General features: G+C 38.1%; 1 protein-coding gene across 1 annotated transcript in view; it reads right to left on the bottom strand.

Moving 5' to 3' along the window:
• LOC124612613 (serine/threonine-protein kinase PRP4 homolog) overlaps positions 1-24,089 on the bottom strand; it is a 152,279-nt gene that overhangs the window by 27,357 nt on the left and 100,833 nt on the right. Inside the window, exons 11-14 of the mRNA XM_047140906.1 lie at positions 8,109-8,262; positions 7,849-7,986; positions 7,645-7,759; positions 7,463-7,569 (exon numbers count right to left, since the gene is read on the bottom strand). Coding sequence (XP_046996862.1) covers positions 7,463-7,569; positions 7,645-7,759; positions 7,849-7,986; positions 8,109-8,262 — 514 coding nt within the window. The remainder of the gene's footprint in view (positions 1-7,462; positions 7,570-7,644; positions 7,760-7,848; positions 7,987-8,108; positions 8,263-24,089) is intronic.

Below are 24,089 nucleotides of genomic sequence, written 5' to 3'. Positions count from 1 at the left end.
GAGGTAAGGGTGCGGGGTGTCGGTGGGGTCAGGAGGTTGATGGAGTCAGGTGAAAGGTTTTGTGGGGGGGCCTAAGGTTCTGAGGATTCCTTGAAGCTCCGCCTGGACATCAGGAATGGGATTACCTTGGCAAACTCTGTATGTGGTGTTGTCTGAAAGCTGACGCAGTCGCTCAGCCACATACTCCTGACGATCAAGTACCACGGTCGTGGAACCCTTGTCCGCCAGAAGAATGATGATGGATTGGTCAGCCTTCAGATCACGGATAGCTTGGGCTTCAGCAGTGGTGATGTTGGGAGTAGGATTAAGGTTTTTTAAAAAGGATTGAGAAGCAAGGCTGGAAGTCAGAAATTCCTGGAAGGTTTGGAGAGGGTGATTTTGAGGAAGAGGAGGTGGGTCCTGCTGTGATGGAGGACAGAACTGTTTCAGGCAGGGTTCAATTTGGATAGTGTCTTGGGGAGTTGGATCATTAGGAGTAGGATTAGGATCATTTTTCTTCGTGGCAAAGTGATATTTCCAGCAGAGAGTACGAGTGTAGGACAGTAAAGCTATGATGAGGGCTGTTTGGTTGAATCTGGGAGTGGGGCTGAAGGTGAGGCCTTTGGATAGGACAGAGGTTTCGGATTGGGAGAGAGGTTTGGAGGAAAGGTTAACTACTGAATTGGGGTGTTGTGGTTCCAGATTGTGTTGATTGGACTTTTGAGGTTTTGGAGGGAGTGGAGCTGGAAGTGGGAGATTGAGTAGATGGGACAGACTGGGTTTGTGTGCAATGAGAGGAGGTTGAGGTTTGCTGGAAAGGTTGTGAAGGGTGAGTGAGTTGCCTTTCCGGAGGTGGGAAACCAGGAGATTAGATAGTTTTTTGAGGTGGAGGGTGGCATGCTGTTCTAATTTGCAGTTGGCCTGTAGGAGGATGCTCTGAACAGCCGGTGTGGATGTGGGAGAGGAAAGATTGAGGACTTTAATTAAGGATAGGAGTTGATGGGTGTGTTCATTAGCTGAGTTGATGTGTAGGTGAAGGATTAGGTGGGTGAGGGCAATGGATTGTTCAGTTTGGAACTGGTATAGGGACTGATGGAAAGAGGGGTTGCAGCCAGAGATGGGAACCTTAAGTGTGAGGCCTTTGGGGGTAATGCCAAATGTCAGACAAGCCTGAGAAAATAAAATATGGGAGCGTAGTCTGGCTAGGGCGAAGGCATGTTTGCGGAGGGAATGTAAATAAAACTTAGTGGGGTCATTGTGGGGGTGTTGTGAGGGTGACATGGTATTAGAAGGTGGAAAGTGTAACATGAGGCTGAAATGAAAATAAAAATATATGGGGAGAGATAAAGGTGAACTAGAAAGCAACTGGAGATCTGGTGCGAAAAAAGGCAAAAAAGTGTTGGTTAAAGCTGGGCTGTGTTGATCCTGGGGTGAACTTGGGTTGGTAGACAACGATGTGCATAAAGGTTAGGTGGTTGTGTTGCCGCCAAAACATGTTAAGGGGTGGAGAAATTCGGGAAAATTTCGAAAAATCTATGTGTAAATGTGTGTGTGTGTGTGTGTGTGTGCGCGCGCGCGCGACCCTCTCCCTTAAAACCCACATCCTTTCGTCTTTCCCTCTCTTAAAACCCACATCCTTTAGTCTTTCCCTCTCCCTCCCTCTTTCCTGACGAAGCAACCGTTGGTTGCGAAAGCTTGAATTTTGTGTGTATGTTTGTGTTTGTTTGTGTGTGTTTGTGTGTCTATCGACCTGCCAGCGCTTTCGTTTGGTAAGTCACATCATCTTTGTTTTTAGATATATTTTTCCCACGTGGAATGTTTCCCCCCCCCCCCCCCCCCTCTCTCTCTCTCTCTCTCTCTCTCTCTCTCTCTCTCTCTCTATATATATATATATATATATATATGCTTGTGTCTGTATATGTGTGGATGAATATGTGTGTGTGTGTGTGTGTGTGTGTGCGCGCGAGAGTATACCCGTCCTTTTTTCCCCCTAAGGTAAGTCATTCCGCTCCCGGGATTGGAATGACTCCTTACCCTCTCCCTTAAAACCCACTTCCTTTCATCTTTCCCTCTCCTTCCCTCTTTCTTGATGAGGCAACAGTTCATTGCGAAAGCTTGAATTTTGTGTGTATGTATGTGTCTGTTTGTGTTTCTATCGACCTGCCAGCGCTTTCGTATGGTAAGTCACATCATCTTTGTATATATATATATTGTATATATATATTTCCTGTCTGCTTGTGTTGCGAAAGCTTGAATTTTGTGTGTATGTATGTGTCTGTCTGTGTTTCTATCGACCTGCCAGCGCTTTCGTATGGTAAGTCACCTCATCTTTGTTTATATATATATATATATATATATATATATATATATATATATATATATATATGCCTACGATGGATTATGGTTTTCTGAGATATATTTATCATTTCATCAGTTAAAATACAAATTGTTTTAACACAGTAAGGTAGCGAAACCATACAATTTTCCTTAAGAAAATTCAATAATTATGAAAGCACAGAATTTATGATAAATGTTAAATTTCACATTTAAAGATTCATTGCTTAAGTTTTCAGCAGAACAAGAAGGTCCAATATCTACACTTCCAGCTTCTTTCCTTGCTTTTTGTACACATTCTTCTTTTCACTTTCAGCTCATATTTCCTAAACTGTTGTCCTTTTAAGACTGGCCGCTTAATTTTCACCAGATTTTTTTCTCTTTTTAAAGGCTTCTATTCTTTTTGATGAAGCATTCTTCAAACATAATTCATTTTTTAATGTTTATTCTGTTGTTTCTCATTATTAAGTAAACCACCTAACGACTGACTGCATTGTAAACACTTCTTTCTCCAACAACTGTATCTTATTTCAAGTTTTCAACCAAAACTTCTCTGTTTGTAAAGAAGTCCCTTCGAACTACAGCATTTCCAAGAAACTTGTGTAACTGTTTCTATATGAACGTGATGAAATCATGGTTCAAACTTCGCAGTAAATTCATCAGAAAGTGATGACAAAGATCACCATCTCTCCTACTTTGTAGAGCGGACAAGCTTCTGAACCCCACAATCTGTGAAGACTCGTAGACATCAAACTATTTAGCACCGAGTGGTAGTTTCACTGTCCTTCTACCTCTTTCCTTTGATGCCCATGACAGCAGCATATGTACATTCAACCAGGTTTGCAGTTTTTGAGATACTCATTCACAGGCTCAGCATAATAATAGTCTGTCCTTTGTCAAAGTCACTTATCTCAATGGATTTCCCCATTTGCAGCCCATATCTTCGCTATGCTGATCCTCGTCTGTGTCTGTTCCGCTTTCATTCTTTTGTTACCACGTCATGTTCGTGCAACACCACCAGGTAGCACCCAATGTCATGGTGGGCAGTGGTCACGTCATGTTCGTACAACGCCACCAGGTAGCACCCAATGTCGTGGTGGGCAGTGGTCATAATGTTCTGGCTCATCTGTGTACATAACAGGCGTCAAATTACTCATCAGGCACTTGTTTATTATCTAACAAAGACTGTCTGATATTTTCGCCACCAACATAACTGGAACTGATAACTGCCTGGGTAGTAGAAACGTTTAACTTAATTTTATTAATCATAATTGATGCTTTTGGAAAGCCTGCAACTGTGTCATTCATTTTTTAAATAATGAAACACTGCACCAGTTATGTACTTTTTCACGTTTTGAGAATTTATTCTCATTGTAAAGTGCAAATATTATTATAAGTTTTTTGTGTGATGTTTGCAAGTGTGTTTTTCTACTTCTCTTGCACTCTAGTCATCTTTCCGAGTTCATAAGGTATACTGTGCCGCCTCCATTATGCAGAAAATCACACACATACAAATCATCATTCACCCTGATTGTATGTCAAACATCACAAAAAATACCTACATAGATATTTGCAATTGACAATGAGAATAAAGTCTCATCACAGAAAAAATATATAACCGGTGCAGTATTTTATTACTGAACCAGAAACTTAGAGGAATGCAAAGAGAGCAAAGGTGTCAACTAATGCTACAAGCGGACTAACAATGAAATATGTATTTGAGTCCTGATCGCCATCAAGTTGTGCATGCACGGTGGACACATTTTGAAAATGGTTATTATCAGTCAAGACACCTTTATTCGAACAAAACTAGTCACTTCCATCAGCCAACAGTAGAGGTTGGTAATGGAAGGAGACAAAGCATGAATTGTTCGGACTTTTACCGATTCAGATCTGCTCAGTAAAGTGCCCTTGTGTCAGTAAACTTAATAGCGTAATGTTTGTAAATGCTACTTTAAGGATAATGCCATGCCAGTCTCATTTTTCTCCTCTACAACCATTGTTTCATAGTGCATAATTTCTGGAAAAACACGTGAATGCACAATCGGGTATAAATTAATAGTGTGGATACTGGAAATTTTATGAAAGCAATAAAAATGTTGTAAACTCTGGGAAAAACATTAATTCTAGGAACATAAAATCCAGTTATAGACTAATTCCTTCAGCGTGTTTGCTAACACATCATTCTATAACTTCATTTTAATACAAACAAGCAAAAATTTAGTGTTACTTCTCATTCTGAAGGTATTTCTTTCGCATTCGTCTCAATCTGTAGAACATAAATCATTCATAACTAAGTTGTGGCACGTTTACATGACATCGAAACTTCTGTAATACTGTAGCAGCTTACACTGGTAGCGGCAACCATTTCTTATGATATTAACAAAATCATTACATTCTGTTATTCAGCAAAATGTGGAACTGTCTACCTGTGATATTTTCATGAGAGTAAGTGAAGAAAACATACTATTCAACAAAACAAGATGATATATATAATCATAATGGTAAACTCCACAACACTGCAAAATAACATAATCTGGCACCACCTTCTTTGTGCAGTGTACTGAAAGATATTTCTAAATGCTGAAAATAAAAGTTCTTCTGCACTGTAACAAAAAATATTTGTGGAACATCATTCAGAGTTTACACTGTCCTAAAATGGTACCATAAAATAAGCAGTGAAAACATTCTTTCACGCTGAAAAGTATTCTGAGAAAAGGCACAAGAAATCACACCGGGAATTGGAAACATTGAATTTCTGGCTAGTTTGGTTCAATTATCATCATAAATTTAAGTGGAGAATGTGAGGCCATGGAATACAAGAAGAACAATACCTTGCTACGACTAATACAAGGCACGGGTCCAGAAACATTTTCAGTTCCAACAGCACTTGGGGGGGGGGGGTTGCTTTTTACAATTTAGTTCCTTCAGGAAACTACTATTGTCATAAAGGGAATTTACGACTGAGGCAAAATTGACAGTACTGTTACGTATAATACTGATAAAAATGAAAAGGCGCTGCCATTAACAAAACAATGGGTGGCATAAAATCAAGTGCTGTAAGAACATGTAAGTACTACAATGCACTTAAGATTCAACAGCAGTTCCCTCAGAAAGATTGTTTGTATTATTGCTTTATCGGGGATGCTAATGTATTGTTTTTGCTGCTACCGTAACTGTAGAAGTCACCTGCACTTCCGAACTGGACATAATTCAATATGTGTAAGCAAAATACAAAATGGCTGTTATGCTGGGCTGAATTTCATTCATTGAGAAATAGACAATAATGACAGACAATTCTGGCTTTGACACCATTTTTGTAAAGAAGAACAGAAAGTCTGACAGATGTATTAGTAATTGAGATATTTCAGGACTGTTTCCCTTGACAACAGCTTGACTTTTAAACCCTAGTTGGATGTGAGAGTCTATTGCGAAGAAACACGCTAAAATAAATTATGGTGCAGATGGTGACACTGAGGACGATGATGAAATACATATTTCACTAGCTTTATAAGGATTTGATGGAATAAGGAGCTACTTTTTATCAGTTCAGTCAGTTACTGCAGCATCAATCAGCTGAAGTGACAACACTTGTCAGTTGGAAGAAAACAGCAAACTAGTCTCACTATTTTTTCATAGAACGAGAGACATTATTTAAGGCATATTCTGAAATTTTCCTATCATGCTCATTCTGTATCAATACTCCAATAAACAAATATTTACATAAAATGTGTATAGTTTATTTTTTGCTCTTTCTTTAAACAACACCCATTGGTAATATTACATGTAGCTTAAAAGTGAATCCCTGTTGAGTTCAATATAAACTAAACTTTAATTTCCAGCACACAATAGCCTGTGATTAATAAATACTATATAAAGGTGGACATTACACTCCCTGTCAATCCTTCTGTGTAAGTGGGATAACTCCAAACCCTTATTTAAGGAAAACAAATTAAGTTCTCATAGATTCATTGAAAAGAATTTTTGTTGGAGAAAGATAGATTGAAAGAATCTTTCACTGATGGGTGTGAAAGAGCAGAAATAGGAAATTCAACAGATGAATTACTTTCTCTAAGCAATCTTCGAACATCCACCACAATTACCATTTGATGTGAACACACTTTGTTGTCCATTATGCAGTAGTCTGCAGTGCTTTCCATACACACTCATTTATCACTGATCTTTCTCCCTCTCTCACACAGAGCATTCCGTTCCAACTGCATGACACTGTGCTGGAACTCCAACACGAAGTCAAGCGGTGTGTACAAATTGGAATGGACTTTCTTTTCCCCTTCACTCTCTTGGTCACAGGAGCCTGAAATGCGACTGCTGGCTGTACCAAATGAAGGTGAAGGCAGGAGTTATTTGGAATATACTTTGTGGTTATTTTGCTTCAGTCATTCAGTCAATGGAGCCTCAATCATGATCGCACAACATGTCGATCAAGTCAGGAGTTAGTTGGAATATGCTTCATGGTCGATCTACAAAAGTTATAAATGCAGATTTGTCTTTCTTCAAAGATAACTCATAGGGTCAGTAGTACTGTGTCAGTACTGCTTCGTGTGTTCATATGTTATCTGTAACAAAAACAATCTCCACCCAAGTTGGCTTGTAACTTTCATTCCACGGTTCTTCTGTAATTTGTGTTAGTATTTTGCAATGATGTTTTATCAAAATGATAGTTTGGTAACACACCTGTCAGCACACCTTCTGTGGTACTGGGATTAATACATTATTCTCAAGTATGAGGATATTCCACCTGTATCTTACATTCTAATAGCACAATTTTGCCAAAGTTCGTTCTCTCAAGGATCATAGTTATTCTGACTGAAAACCTTCTACTCTAGGTGTTTTGTTTTGACTAAAATTATGAGTGACAAAAAAATTACCCCCCCCCCCCCAACACACACACACACACACACACACACACACACACACGATATCTTACCAAATAATGCTATTCCTGGTCAACTACCATTATTTGCATTGGGCAATTCCTTTCTTTAAAGACATGCACAATGCTACATGTCAAGTAAATTTTTCAGTGTGAAATGTGTACAACACGAAAAGTACTAAAGCCATCTTTAATTTTCATTACAATAAGTAGTAACATGTTCAACATTGATTTTATTGTCAAAATATTTCATACCTGGTTATTTGTTTTTCCAGCAAACATGATTTTTCCTGTATACAGTTCATATATGGTGCAACCAGCTGACCACATATCAATCCCAAAATCATACGGTATGCCTAGAACTAGAAAAAGCAAAAATTTTCAGCTATATTAAATTGAAAGCATATTGGTCCAAAATCTTAAGAATAAGAACTTACTTATTTCAGGTGCTCGGTAGAACCTGCTCACTAAGTAAGGTGTAATTTCATTTTCAGCCACATGTGAAGCAGATCCAAAGTCACACAATTTTAATACTAGTTTACTCTCACTAACCTGGGAAACAAAGAAGAGATGATTACCTTTACTGTAACATAATTTTACACGCAATATAACACGCTTCAACTGATTGTTCTGTTACTTACTAAGATATTGTCAGGTTTAATATCTGCATGGAGAATGTTTGCCTTCTTTAAAAGTTTCAGGGCTAAAAATAACTGCTGGCTATAAGAACGAACTGCTTTTACATGAAGCCCAACATCTTTTCCGTATTTCTTCAAAACCTGTGAAAATTTGTTAACAAATTTTTGTAGTTTCCATATTTACAGCAGCACATACAAAACATGGGCAGACAACATGTAACTGCACAGTACAGTGCTTGTTTAAACTGTAATATGAAGCTCACCTCTCTCAAGTTCATACTCAAAGGTTCAAACACCATGCACAAATGGTTTTTGTGAAAAAAATGTCTGAATAGCCTCAAACAGTGGAATTTGTCATCAGGATCTGCATCATTCAGACGCCTCAGAACTTCTAGTTCCTTTAATCCTGTTTTATGCCTGAAACAGCATACCAAATATTTATTAAATGTGATTGTATCATGATGAAATAACCAGTTTTGCCCAAATAAACAAGAACTTATTTCATCACCATACATGACTAACATAATCAGAGAATTAAATGCAAGCTCTTTCTGACTTGGCAGTTCCAATTCTTTACATCATGCAAGAGACCAATGACCATAGCCGACCCATGGCAACTCATGCCCCTTGCTTTTTTGATGCACGCGCACACACACACACACACACACACACACACACACACACACACACGCGCGCGCACACACGCACACACGCACACGCACACGCACACGCACACGCACACGCACACGCACACGCACACGCACACGCACACGCACACGCACACGCACACGCACACGCACACACACACACACACACACACACACACAGAGAGAGAGAGAGAGAGAGAGAGAGAGAATGAATTTCCTTTCACATACAGCAACTGAATGTGTACATACAACTCATCAATTCAAACATCATAAGAGTAATCTTAGGAAGTTGACCATTTATCAGTTTTTACGGTCCAAGGTATGACAACAGTTATTTAAACAGAATGTATTCATTGCAAATAATGACAATGTTTTATGACTTTCGATGTTTTGTCTGCAGTTTGTCTTGTTGTACTGTACACATTCTGAAAACAGCACTGAACTGAAAGAGTACTAATGAAAAATTGACCAGTATTCCTTAGACAAGATACGTCACTCATTCTAGAATACCACAGATTGTCTGAAGACAAGTCAAAATAGAGTAATTATTTCAGTAATAAACTTCAAGAAGTGACAAGTAGGTAAATTTCACAATGAGCCACATGGTATTTTGCTACTTCTTTATTATTTAGAAACATTTTATATGCACTTATATTTTGTTAATAAATTGCCGAAACACAATTTACAAGTAGATTAAATGGGGGAACCAAACTGATTAGTGTCTATGTGTCTTACTGTGCAGATCATATCCTTCACTTCCAGTTTTTGGCTGAACCAACGTTCTGAAGTGTAAATAACAGAACCTTTGCTCATATTGTATCAAACAATTTCTACATATGCATTTGAGCTGCACAAACCATTGTACACTGGAGAGTACAAGTACACCACTAACACAAACCCTTCCCGATTCATTGGAAAGAACAACTGTCAGTAAACCTCTCAAAAAGCTTGAATTTCTCTCATTTTTAATCATTGAAATTTCATGAGATATATGTGGTATGAAGTAATACATTGCTTAACTCTACTTGGAACATATTTTTCCAGGAATTTCAACAATACATCTCTGATGCACAATGTCTCTGAGATGCGCTCCTGTGCTGACTAAATGAACCACCATGAACACTATCTCCTCCATTATTTCTACCTACGTAAGGGTCCCAGGCTGATGATCAGTACTTAAAAATTGGTCAAATGGGGACTCATACGCTCTCTCTTTTGTGGTTTTCCTTATTTTTTTGTTCTACTTGCACTAAATTCATTCTACTATCACTCTAAGTACATACTTCATTTTCCCCGAATTTACTGCCAATTTAATCACACTCATGCATAATCAAATTTTACAACTTTTTGCAATCTTAATTTAAACACGCTTTGCACCAGTATTACTTTTCAGAATATCTCTATAAATTTAATCATAATGTCTTGGACATTAAGGTGATAGCTACAGAAATATCCACAATCTTACCGAGGAATGAAGTCCTATGCAGCCTTTATTTACAAATTGAGCTAACCTTCTCTCTTTAATATTTATTTTTTGATGTCAGATATCAAAACACAACAATAACCACTTAACTGAACAATTTCTTTGGCTAGATTTATTTGAAAGTCTGAAAAGATGTAGTTCCTATAAATTAACATGATGAAAAACAATATACATCTACATCTACACCCCACAAGCCCCTTACGGTCTGTGATGAATAGTACTTTGTGTACTGGTGTCACTTCCCCCTTTCTCCTGTTCCAGTCACATATGGCTCACAGGATGAGCAACTGCTAGTAAGCTTGCATGTAGGCTTGAATCTCTCTAATTCTATGTTGATGGGCTTTTTGTGAAATACATGTGAAATACACATAGAAGCAAACAATATATTGGTTGACTCCTCTACCAATATATGCTCTCAGTACTTTTAGCAGGAGACCATACCATAATGCAGAATGTCTCTCTTGCAGTGTCTGCCACTAGAGTTGACTGAGCACCTCTATGACACTTTCTTGCTAACTAAATGAATCTTTAACAAAAAGTGCTGCACTTCTTTGGGACTTCTCTATTACCTCGACCAGTCCTATCTGGTACAGATCCCATATTGATGAGCAATATTTAAGTTTTGGTCAAAGAAGAGGTTTGTAAGTTACTTTCTTTGATGGCAGTCAACATTTTCTGTGGATTGTTTCAACGACTCTCTCAGTTTGGCATCTGCCTTACTCGTGATTAATTTTATGTTGCCATTCCATTTTAAATTAATCCATACACAAACTGCTAGATATTTTACAGAAGTACCTGCTTCTAGAGATTGTTCTGCAATTGCATAATCATATAATAAATGGTCTTCCTGTCTGTGTATTTGCAATTTGTTTACGATGAGGTTTAACTGCTACTCCCTGCACCAAGTGTCTATCCCCTGCAGGTCTTCCTGCAGTTTGCTACAATTTTCTATCATTGCGAATTCTCTGTATATAACAGCATTATCCGCAAAGAGCCTCATGACATTTCCAACATTATCTACTGCATCATATATATTTTAAAATTTGCAATTAAAACAGATATTCATCGTCAGACTTATTTCTAGTCCCCCGCACTCACCTTCACAAAGAGGGAATGAACAGTCATTTGGACAACAATAAAATACATACTGTTCTAAGTCTGTCACATGTGTCATCAGGATTGAAAATATAAGTGTCGAGCTTTTAGCTGTAATCCATCTTTTACAAAGCACAAGGGCTACTGCATTTTCTGAAGTATACTCCCACATAAATCTAAATCTGTCACTGGCTTATAACCAATACTTGAAACAAGTCGATAAACACAGTGCTTATCAAAATTTTCCTGGTATGAATACTTCAAATTAAAGACTTGTCACAAATAATTGTGACCATCTTTTTGTTGTGCGTATCTGTAACTCAGCATCTCCTCTGTATGGAGAGTAGCAACTTTCCTTGTCATAATATTGTTACGTTACATGCAGAATTTCCTATTGTCAAATTATACATCTTAAGATTAAGAGCTACAGATTTCTTATTTTGTACTTCTGAACTTGGTGCTCCTAAAGTGACTCTTGAGAATCAAATGTAAGTATTCCTCTTGTTGTACATCATCAAAGAAAAAGTCACTGAAATATGTAGAGTATAAAAAAATTCAAATTTCAAAGAAAAGCCATGAAGCATTATTTTCAGCTGGAATGCTGCCATCCTGTTCTGTGAAGTAAAAGGCCTACACACTAACTTCACTGCACTCTTGCCAACTTTTACTAAGTTCCAATGATAAACTTATACAAGTAGCTAGACAGCAGAAATTTTTTTTAACTTGGCTACAGCTTCGAAGATAAAACATCTACACCTACATGGATACTCTGCAAATCACATTTAAGTGCCTGGCAGAGAGTTAATTGAACCACCTTCACAATTCTCTATTATTCCAATCTCGTATAGTGCACGGAAAAACAAAAACCTGTATCTTTCCGCGTGAGCTCTGATTTCTCTTATTTTATTATGGTGATTGTTTCTCCCTATGTAGGTCAGCATCAACAAAATATTTTCGCATTCGGAGAAGAAAGTTGGTGATCGAAATTTTGTGAGAAGATTCCGTCGCAATGAAAAACGCCTTTGTTTTAATGACGTCCACCCCAAATTCTGTATCATTCAGTGAGACTCTCTCCCCTATTTCGCGATAATACAAAACATGCTATCCTTCTTTTAACTTTATCAATGTACTCCGTCAATCCTTTCTCGCAAGGATCCCACACCATGCAGCAATATTCTGAGAGAGGAGGGACAAGCGTACTGTAGGCAGCCTCTTTAATAGCCCTGTTACATTCTCTAAGTGTGTTCTGCCAATAAAATGCAGTCTTTGGTTTGCCTTACCCACAAATTATTTGATTTTAAAAAGAATTAAAACCTGAAACTGTGTGATCAGATGACAAAAGTGAGTGAGTGTTATTTCAAACCTGGGTAAGAGAGAAACAATTAGAATGGTATCAAAGCAGTTGAAGAGTTTATAACCTTCCACACATTCAATGTGCACAATAATTTGTTTGGTCATCCTTCAGTATTTAATTCTTTACTTTTGTCACTCCTGATATACTTTCATTCTTCACTGCTCATTTTTCATTATACAGGTATATATTTTTACAGCCCCCTCCCTGGCCTCTATCCTATCAGCTGAAAATTATTTCTGCTTTTGAGAGCTGCTACAGAAGTGTTTTGTAACTAGAAATTCTGCAGCCTAAGTTTTAGGGCTGTAGCCCGATTCCAGCTCATGGTTTGGATGGTATAAATAAATGAGAACTTGAGAATGGGGTCACGGCCCTGAAAATAGGAGCAAAAGAAATCAAATACAAATAAATCAAAATGTTAGTGTAGAACTATTTCCAAAACAAATATTTCATGAGTTATGCAACCACAAACTGAATTATTCTTTGAAAGTAACACGAGGTCATCTTTCATAAGTAATATTAACTTGTTCTAAACACTTCTGTTGTTCTGAAACAACCTTTAGTTACCTACAGATCCTTTACTGCATTGACAGATAGCCAACCAGCTCCCCCTCCCCCCCCCCCCCCCCCCCTTCAAGATGGTACTTCTCAGTCTGAAAACTCAATGCTTACCAATTATTTTTATGCCTGTTAGAAGTTCCCGAACATTTCATTAGAAAATTATGGTCTTTTTACACATGATGCTTAAATTATTCAAGTTTTTATATAGCATTCACAACAAAAAATATTTAGGAGACTAAAGTCTATGTCTGCATTGGCCTGCATAAAGTCATGCAAATGTAAATATTCAGACTACGAACAAAGAGATAGTGATTCCGCATAAGGTGTTAAATTCATCAACTTCTAAACATTTGCATTCTAACTTATCTTGTCTCACGAGATTCCAAGTGTTGTTAAGTGGAGGTCTTCACTCTACTATCCAGCTACACAGTGAGAGACTGCCACTGAGTGAGATCAGCCTGGAAAGAATGACAGACACAGCCGGCAGGCTAGATTAAAAATGCTTTACATACATTTCATGAAGTGAACATTCACTGAATGAAAATGTTCACTCTCTTGTTATAAATTATCTATGGAAGAGAATGATTCAAACAAGTCTTAGATACTATTAATCTGAACATAATGTAAACAACATATGCAGGCCAATACAAAACTTACCTTCCCACATGATACTGTATGCTCGAAACAGCCAAACAAGTCTTCTCTCTCAAATTAAAACCTAAGGAAATAATATTCACGTTTGAAATATTCAATATCTAAAATTTTGATTGAAATGAAACTTTATGATCTGCTTTAATTTCACACAAAGGTTTAATTGGCCACAAAATTTCAACCAGTTATACCTAATCCCTTCACTGACAAATGATTTATAGAAATCGCTTTTTTTTATTGCTGTTACAAAAAACTGATTGCTGTTACAGCTCCAAATAGGAAATAAAGTGTAAATTTTATGAATAGGGACAGGAAAAATTGTTTTATTTCATAAAAAAATTCGGTATTGTTTTTTGCCGAATTTGGTGCTGGTATTTCTTTTTCACTATGTTCGGTGTTGGCTTTTTTGCCAAATTCAGTGTTTTTTTGCCAAATTTGTTTTTTTTGCCAAATTTGGTGTTTTTTCTATGAAATTAGGTGTTTTTTACTGAATTCAGTGTTTTTTTAATGAATTCAGTGCTTTTTTAATACAGTGTTTTTTTGCCTAATTCAGTGGTGTTTTTTGTGTAATTTAGTTGTGTTTTTTTTTTTGTTAATTTCGGCACTATTTATTCATCAAATCAATGTTCATTGCACAGGAAATGAACTGTTATTTTAAGACCATTCACGAACCCTCAGCCTTGAGGAGATTAGAAGCCAAAATGCAGTTTTAACATTCAGTAACTATCAGTTAAGAATATTCGTAAAACTGCAATCTTTGTTTTTATAGTTGTTTTATACATTGCAAAGTTACAAATTTCACAATATGTCATAAACATTACAGATTTCACGTTATTTTGCTAATAACTGCTAATTTCTGGTTATCGTTTCCATGAAATTTTCCTGTCCCTAGTTAAACAACTTGTAAATGTCATAAAACACTAACTGAAGCAAAATGAACAAAACGTCCACATGCAGGAGCGAGAAATACCCACTTTTTTTTTAATACCTACAGAATAAGCACCCACAGGACCTGTTAAAAAACCCTGTATCTAATTATGCTTCCTGGATGAACAGCTGTAAAGCAAGGCAAACGACGATTTAACCTACATAAGAAAAAACTGTGTTGTTGTTGTTTGTGTGTGTGTGTGTGTGTGTGTGTGTGTGTGTGTGTGCACGCGTGCGTGCATGTGCGTGCGCGCACGAACGCGTGCAGCATATGGCGCCGGACTTAAATCTACTGAAGGGAGAAATAAGTGGGCGCGCATGCCTGACTCAAATCCCCTGAGGTGAGAAATTAGCCAGAATAAAAGGCTGATAAATCAAGACTGGTAACCAATGGCAACTTAAAATCTTAAATTAAGTTCTCTTTCGGGTCTTATATCAGTAGTTCGTTCACACTGCAACAGAGCGGGAAAACAACAAATTTTCAAAACGCAGCCAAGACCAAACTTGTGGTTAAACCTCTGCATTTATGCTACTGTTGATTGCTAAGACAATAAGCATGTAACTAAAAGTATACAGATCACTGTTTTGCTATTACTACAGCATTCTACCTCCAGGAAAGAGTGTCCAATATCTATGAGAGACTTCCCACTAATTTCTAATATACTTAAAGCAGAACATGGTCTTATTCATGAAACATGGCGAATAATTTGGCTGGATTTTTTTGTGAATTGATTAGCCGCATAACAGCCATTCTAATTAATATGAAATATGGTCAATGAGTTCAAGCAGTAGCTTTGAGCCAGTTGATCATGTAAATCCACCCAATTTTCTTCAATTCATTGACCTAAGTTTGAAACTCTTAACACAGATTGGGAAACACACTGATGTCTAAATCAGTTTCATAATCACCTTTATCCATTTTAGTCAAAACTAATCGTCCAAGCCTATGACAGGAAAAACAGACCCAGACCAACACTGCACCTGCATAACACACCCCAAAATAACTACCGGTTGCCAAGAGACATCTGTCTCGTCCACACACTTTCATCATGCACTTTGACACATTATTCCTAGGGACCTGAAAGTGTAGCTTTCTTTTTTTTTTTTTTTTTTTGGCAAAATTAGCATTCTTTTTAATGAAATACTCATCTATTTTTGGCGAATTTCATTTATAATTTATTTATTTACTTAAAAAATCAGACACACAAATTTAAAAGGTTGTCATGTTATGTGCCTTACGACAAATCCTTTGTGTGAGGAAACTGACTATTAACAGAAAGAAGATTTTTCTGAAATAAGCTTTTCTTATTTTCCTGTTTTGGCTGTGTTTAGCTTCCACCAAATGATTATGTTGAGAATCAGCAGCATTTACTCACTAGTAAACACTGTTGTTGTCTCATTTAAGGTATTTCTCAACATTTCTCTTTTCGCATCCACTCTATAATTACAAAATCAGCAAAATGCTGATTTCAACCCGTTTGTGGCCACCTACAGCTGTCCGACCCATACAAGACAATGCTACAAACGGAAATGACAAAGTACTTAGCAGAGACGTAAAATTGAAAATAGCTCTATTCAGATATTAGGGGAAGACTTCCGGCGTGGTTGAAATACACTGACAAGGTTTTTTTCCGGTCTCTATAGTGCAGACTGTAGGAGAATACAAGATGATTTAGGGAAAATTTCTAGTTGATGTGATGAGTGGCAATTTATTCTACTGTAGAAAAATATAAGTTAATGCAGATGAGTCGGAAAAACAATCCCATAATATTCAAATACACCACTAGTGGTGCACTGCTTGACACAGTTGCACTAATTAATGATGCAGAGCGATAGGAAGAGAATCAGTGAAAAATGGTTTCCAAAATTTAGTTTTCATATTCTGGAAGCTGTGTTGCACGTGAATGTGTGATTATACCAACTTTTAATCTCTAGCCAGCAAACAAATATACATACTTTTTCGTTCAAAGATACTACACCTCATGGATGAGTCCAACATTACATTACACGGCTTGTATACAGACCATTCAACCACCCATAACTGACATGTTAACAGAGCATTGAGAAGACTGATACACCATTGTGTCCATACCCTTTCTGCTTTGGAAACACATCCTTACACATAATATCTTTCCAACTGGGTTTTGCCAGATGATATGCAATAACAGCAACCAAAAATTCATTACAGTTTGATAATTATACACAAAAACATAACTATTCTGAATTATCTCTGATAAAATATTTCATATGGATACATTTCACTCAGTAATAACATTTATTACGTAATCTTGCATTTCATATTCTGAAGCATAATTTGCAACTATATTCGCATTTATCACAAAATGCAAATTTTTCAGGTCCCTAAGCATACCAAAGTAGTTACTTTTACTACTAAGCAGACCAATGGCAGCATTGTGCCAATGTTGCAACAGCACGCATTAGTTCTTATGATCTGTGGCTTCTGGGCAAAAATGCAACCATGAAAACAGAGTCCTATCACTTTTATCTCTTACATGGTACTTAATTTCTGTTTGCTGCAATTTCTGTCAGCCTTGAAAACTATGTAATTATGCAAAACTGCAAGAGGTACAAAATTCATCGAAATCAACGAAGTTTCCGTAAATATTGGCAAGTACTTACTGATCATATGTGATGCCACTGAGCTGTATTACTCCTTGTTTGTTAGTTCCTTAACCATAATGTTTATTAAAATGACTATACTGGGTGTCCCAGAGGGAATGGTCAATAATCGGGATACGACAGGAATGATTGTTCACAGCAAAGAAGTCTAGTAAACACAGGCAATAAAATGTATGTCTTAAGAGCTATAAGCACTTCAATACTACGAAACAAATCTCTTCTACTGCAAGCTCTTTGAATCTCATATTGTAAGAGGAAATAGTATGGATCAAAACAACAAGTTGTCTAGTAAAAGTGAGTTCTAAAATGCATGCCTTTAAGAACTATGAGCACTTGTTCAGTAGAAGTGATATGTTTCACAATGGTGAAGACGATGAAGTGCTCGTAGCTCTTAATGTATGTATTTTAGAAACCATGTTTATTAGACTTTTTTGCTTTGTATGGCGATCCCTGTCCTATGCCTGAATATTCATCATTCCTTCTAGGACAGCCTGTATGAAACATATAAAACAATAATTTGTGTAAATAAATAAAAGTACAGCTATCTTAAAATATATATACCAGGTGGTCACTGCCTTCATGTACACTCATGCCATGCTCTTCGTAGTGCCTCGAGAATTTCGGCATAAATTGCAGAACCACTCGTCCTTCTACCGTCTCGAACACACAATATTTTAAAAATAAGTGTGGGAGAACATACATACTGCACTACACAGGTTTGTATGTGCAGAATGGAAAGGAGTCACGAGCAGCAACAGTCAAACGGCGTTGACAAGGGTTTGCCACTCGCGCCACGGAAGCAGTATTGGAAGAGCAAGAAGTAATCATGTAATATTCCTTGCTGTTTTAGAGTCTTTGATTATTGTTAAAGAAAAATGAACACCTGATTATAGACAGTTAATTGTACTTCATATGTTGGACTTGCTAGAAGTAAGACATGTTCATAATTATGTGGTTGCCAAAACTATGCTAAAAAATGTATTTAATCGAATCTAATACTAGACGAATCAGTTTGCTTGAAACATTCAAATATTTATGTGAGAAGCGGTGAATTTGTTCTTTGTGGAAGTTGAAATATACCAAGGCTAAATTAAAAGTATTCTGTGAGTACCTACTTAGTTCAAGAGAGAGAGAGAGAGAGAGAGAGAGAGAGAGAGAGAGAGAGAGACAGACTGAGAAATTCCTGTAACCAGCATTATTCTTCGGAGAAGGAGGTTTTGGAGATCAACGTAGACGGCTATCCAGAGAAAAAGAAGATCGGCTGTGCATATCAAGTGAGTCAACTGATGTGAAAGGGGTGTGAATTTTAGTTGCAATCCAAAGTCACACTACTTCTTACTGTCGCACAGTGTTAGAACGTGGCGACCAGCAGGCCGAGGGAGGGGGGGGGTTACAAGACAAGGGAACTGTTTCATGGAATTGGATTCAACCTAAAAGTTCAAATGGTGAAAAGTAATAAATGCAATAAAAGGGAAGACGTAAGAAAGATATTATGCTAAAAGAAAAGAGAGAAGATTCCGACATATTAGACTAAGAAGAAATACAACGAGAATTATTCATCAAAGAAGATTCGGTGTGGGGAGTAAGTGGCTCTCACCCACATCGCGGGGACGCAGACGTGGAAACCAGCCTAAGGCGCCGGCGCCGACGCCAGTCGCTGATCACCGGTTCTGATTCCACATATGCTCACCGACGCCGAAAACAAAATTTGACACCGCCGGCGCCAGTGCTGTTCACCAGCGCTGATTACGCATCCGCTCACCAACGCAGCTAGAATTCTACGCCAGGTGAGCGTGAAATAGAAACTTTATTACTCTAATAAGAAATGTTACAAAATACTGTGGGGTGAACTTTGATTGTGTAATTGGTATAATTATAATTACTACTAAATGTTCACAAGAGCTAAAGCCTATGGACAGTATACAACAAGTTGGAGAGAAGTCAGAACCAGCCATGGCTATGAGAATTACTAAAGAAGGGCCTGACTGGTCTGATTTAGTAAATCTGATCAAAACTTGAAATGCTAAATTAGACACTCACTTCAAAGCCCAGAGTGAAGCTTTAAGTGCTCATTTCAATGCTCAGAGTGTAGCTTTAGATGTGAATTAAAAAACACCTAGACTTAATAAACTCAATAAATTCTAAATTAAAGGCTCGAGGTGAGATTCTAAATAAAGGACTAGACTTAATAAATTCTCAATTAAAGGCTCAGAATGAAACTACAAATTCAAACGTTGAATATAGGTTCATTAAATGTCATAGATGCTCAAAGCAAAGAATCTAGTAATCTATGCGAAGGCATGGATGCTTTAAAAACTGAATTTGATGCCAAATGTAATAATGTAGAAGCAGAACCTATTGAAAACTTAGAATCTTTGGAAGATGCGTACAATAGTGAATAAAATAATGTAAGACAGGGAATAATTACCTTGAAACAGAGTATAGATCAGCCTAAGGAATTAATACCGATTATTCAATCACAAATTACAGGTCTCAGTATTCGAGTGGATAATGTCGGTAAATACTTCAAAGAGAATACATCTAACTTTGATATTATAAATATATGTAGTTTGGAGGAAACATTTGAACAAATTATAGATCGAAAAGCTACCGAGAGTATAACCTCTGACAATGTTTAGACTATTGCTTCTTCCAAACTTAATGATACTAGCAAGGTCATAGATGACATGTGGAAAGAATTCAAGCTTATCCAAAACAAAGTAGAAGAAAATGTAACGTCACCTAATCTTGTGTTACCTAGGAAAGTGGTGATTGTTTTGCAGTGGGGAGACTTTCAAACAAAATTTAATGACAGGTACTTGTCTGCACTTGTTCAACCGTCAGATCCCTCGTTGTTTTCGGTGTTTCTTCAAACTTAGTTTTCCTGCACGGAATCCCCTTCAATTCTTAAACTATTCTATAATCTATTCTTGAATTCTTAAACTATACTATAATGTTCGTAATTAGTTAACCGGATATGACTACAATATTAGGACCAATTTAAGAGAATCGCAGATGAACAGGGATCCCTAGACATGAAATGTAACGAACAAAATATTATTTGAGTGAAAGGTATAAAATCAAGTAATGTTTAAACTGAGTGATGTCTAGAAGACATATACTGAACAGAGTATTTTATGTGTGTATAAGATATAGTGTAAAGTAATTAACTAAACAACTATTTGATTACAGTGTATAATTTTCTATTTTTATAGAACATTTTATACCTTTTATGAGATGTTATGTAAAGGGGAGGGTTTGTATTGGTTTTGGAAGGGGTGGGTATTGTAGATTAAAGCATGATTCACACTAACTAATAAATCATGGCTATCACACAACACACACCACACCTTCCAGACAACCCTCGCAGACAAGTGTGAATGATTCTTCACCATTTGCCGTTCAATAGGGGTTGCTAAGATTTTCTTTGGGGCTTCAAATGCGAACACGAGAATATCCGTTCTGTAGGAGACGTTTAACATAATACCTCCTCTGGCTTCTCACTCAAGTACCGGCGAAGTAGGGATCCTGGGTAAGGGGGGTGGGAAGGGTTTCCTGTCTTTGGAGCTATCTTCTTTCTCTTCTTCGATCTTAGCAACCATTTCTATTTTTCCTTTCTTACTTCTCTTTTGAGTACCTGCCTATTTTTCCTTCTTTCCATATTCATCTACTTCTATCGCAGAAGTCCTCATTTTATGTTGAGTCCAATAACCTATAACTTATTTTATGTAAGTATGCCAAAGAATCAGGTTACACAAACACATATCATCATACAGACAAAGATACACGAGTACACAAACAATAAAACTACTAACTAGAAGCCTGTCGAGAGGTATGAACTGTCAAGTGTTGTAGGGGGAAGGTACATGTACATCGGGAAATATGCACACATTGTTGTTTATTGTAACGGTTCTGAGAACTATGATGATTTTATGAATATACATAAGGAGGAGGCATGAGTAATGAAGGAGAAAGCAAGCCAGATTGGAGTTAATTATGATGCTTAATTAAGTAAAGTCGGTGTAGCAAATACTCTGATGGAGTGATGAGTCAGAGAGTAGTGGGACGTGATCATTAGGTGTAGACATAGTACCTACTATGAGTTGAATAATATGGGGAGACAACGTATCTACTAAAGATTTCAGAAGTTGAAAAGTAGAGAAGGAATCTAGGGTATTAAATGAAGTAATAAGAAGTGAGTGTGAAGTGTGAAATAGATTTTTATTTTTTCAGGAAATATTGAATTATAGTGTACATAAAGGTGTATACTAGGGCAATGAACCATGAGGCCTACTCGGGGAATATAAGGGGGGTGCACCCAGCATTTATTGAATATAAAAGGCAGACAGACAGACCTAAGAAAGGCTGACCTATCCTTTCCAAAATCTAACTACAAACCAATGTTGAGGAGCTAGTTCTATAACTTTGTGGATTGGTTCATTAACTTTTTAGTGAATTAGTATGATTTATGCAGTTTTTCAGTCGTTAGACGTAGGTCTTTCATCAACTGAGTGGTTGGTTGTTATTGCTAAAAATTGAGTTATTTTGTCCGTATATCCAGAAAGTAACCTAATTTGTGTGCGATCTACATCGGAAGACTTTCATTTATTAAGTGACAAGCAGACTGGTTACACACAAATGGACCCTAATGTTCAATTCCGAAACCTATGGCAAATAATGCTGCTTTCCATTACACTACCTTTACTATGACAGTGAAGCTACTGATTTTCTCATGCAACACATACCTTATCAAATCCAAAATTGAAGACTGGATTAATAAACATATTCTGAGTACCAATGCAATAAATCTCCTACAGAATGAAAGAAAGGTGTATGTCCATGAATCAGCACAGTATTAGAACGCATCATTTGTATGAAACTCAACATGCTTTTTACCCAGATGATATTGTGCGATCCGTGGATGAAGGGCAACAGTCAGATTCCATATTTCTAGATTTTCAAAAAGCATTTGACATGGAACACCACTGCAGAATGTTAACAGATATGCGAGTGACTTGAAGACTTGTTAAGCAATAGAACCCAATATGTTGTCCTTGACAGCCAGTGTTTATCGGAGACAAGGGTATTGTTACGAGTGCCCCAGGGAAGTGTGATACAACTGATGTTATTCTCTAAATAAATAAATAATCTGAATATAATAGAAAGAAACATTCCACATGGGAAAAATATATTAAAAAATGCTGTGACTTACCGAGCGAGAAAGCGCTGGTATATAGACACAATAAAAACAATATAAAACACACAAATTTCAACCTTTCGCAACCCACGGTTGCTTCATAAGGCAGGGGGAAGGAGAGAGGAAGACGAGAGGATGTGGGTTTTAAGGGAGAGGGTAAGGAGTCATTCCAATCCCGGGAGCGGAAAGACTTACCTTGGGGGGAAAAAGGGAAAAAGGGACAGGTACACACACACACACACACACACAAAACACACACACATCCGTCCGCACATATGGATGTGTGTGTGTGTGTGTGTGTGTGTGTGTGTGTGTGTGTGTGTGTGTGTGTGTGCGCGCGCGCGAGTGTATACCTGTCCCTTTTCCCCCCCAAGGTAAGTCTTTCCGCTCCCGGGATTGGAATGACTCCTTACCCTCTCCCTTAAAACCCACATCCTTTTGTCTTTCCCTCTCCTTCCCTCTTTCCTGATGAAGCAAACGTGGGTTGCGAAATCTTGAAATTTGTGTGCGTGTTTGTGTGTTTTTAATTGTTTTTATTGTGCCTATCTCACTTGGTAAGTCACAGCATTTTTTAAATAAATAATCTGACAGACATTGTGGTGGTGGTTGTTGGGATGTTTAAGGGGGGACTAAACAGCGAAGATCATCAGTCCCCCATTCCAAAAACAGGCGAGCTGAAAAGTTATGGAGCAGGTAAAAACCAAAGGGGGGAGGAGACGACCCCCCAGGCGCTAAAAGAACACAAAGGCAGCAACAAACACTACAGACAAGACGAGTACAGATGAACACCAGACGGAAGGAAACAGAAGAAAAGGAGATGGCCGGAGACTGGTTGACTGACCACGAGAACAAAAAAAGGGAAAGAGTCAACCATCTGACGACACACCAAAACAGCAACAAACATTGAGAGGCGCGAGGACAAAAGACACAGAAAGGGAAAGGTGCAGGACCTCCCTAAATAGAACCATAAAAAAGACTACCACGGATAACAGTTAAAACGTCATCAGCCATGGAGGCATTGACGCATAAAATCAAAGGCAAAGTGCCCGGGAGATTAAAAGACTGCCGGAGGGTGCGCAGTCAGGGACACTCCAACAATATGTGGGCCACCGTCAGCCGGGACCCACACCGACACAGAGGGGGATCCTCCTGATGCAAAAGATGGCTGTGCGTCAGGTAGGTATGGCCGATGCGGAGCCGACACAGGATGACAGAGTCCCTGCGAGAAGCCCGCAGGGAGGAGCGCCACACATCGGTCGTCTCCTTGACAGCCCGCAGTTTATTTGGGGATGTCATGCCACGCCACTCAGCAGACCACATCCCAAGCACCTTACGGCGCAACACCAGCTGCTGATCGCGAGCCGGGAGGCCGATGTCCAAAGCTGGGGCATCGATCGCCCCTTTGGCCAGCCTGTCAACACCGGGTAAAGGCGGAAACAGACTCCTGAATAGAGGACACCAGAGGAGAAGAGGTATAGCAGCAGTTGATGGCCTGGAGGCTGCTCACGGAGTCACTGCAGATGACGATGGACGTACCTGAGCAGAAACGCATATGCTCAAGAGCGCGCAATATGGCCACCAGCTCTGCAGTAAAAATACTGCAGCCAGCCGGCAAGGAGCACTGTTCAACATGGGCAGCGTGAGCAAAAGCGTAGGCAGTGCGACCATCAACCAGGGAACCATCAGTGTAGA

The sequence above is a fragment of the Schistocerca americana genome, chromosome 4 (genome assembly GCF_021461395.2).
Source record: "Schistocerca americana isolate TAMUIC-IGC-003095 chromosome 4, iqSchAmer2.1, whole genome shotgun sequence".
Lineage (NCBI taxonomy): Eukaryota > Metazoa > Arthropoda > Insecta > Orthoptera > Acrididae > Schistocerca > Schistocerca americana.
The sequence above is the reverse complement of the archived record's forward strand: the minus strand, read 5'-3'. Positions and strand labels throughout refer to the sequence as shown.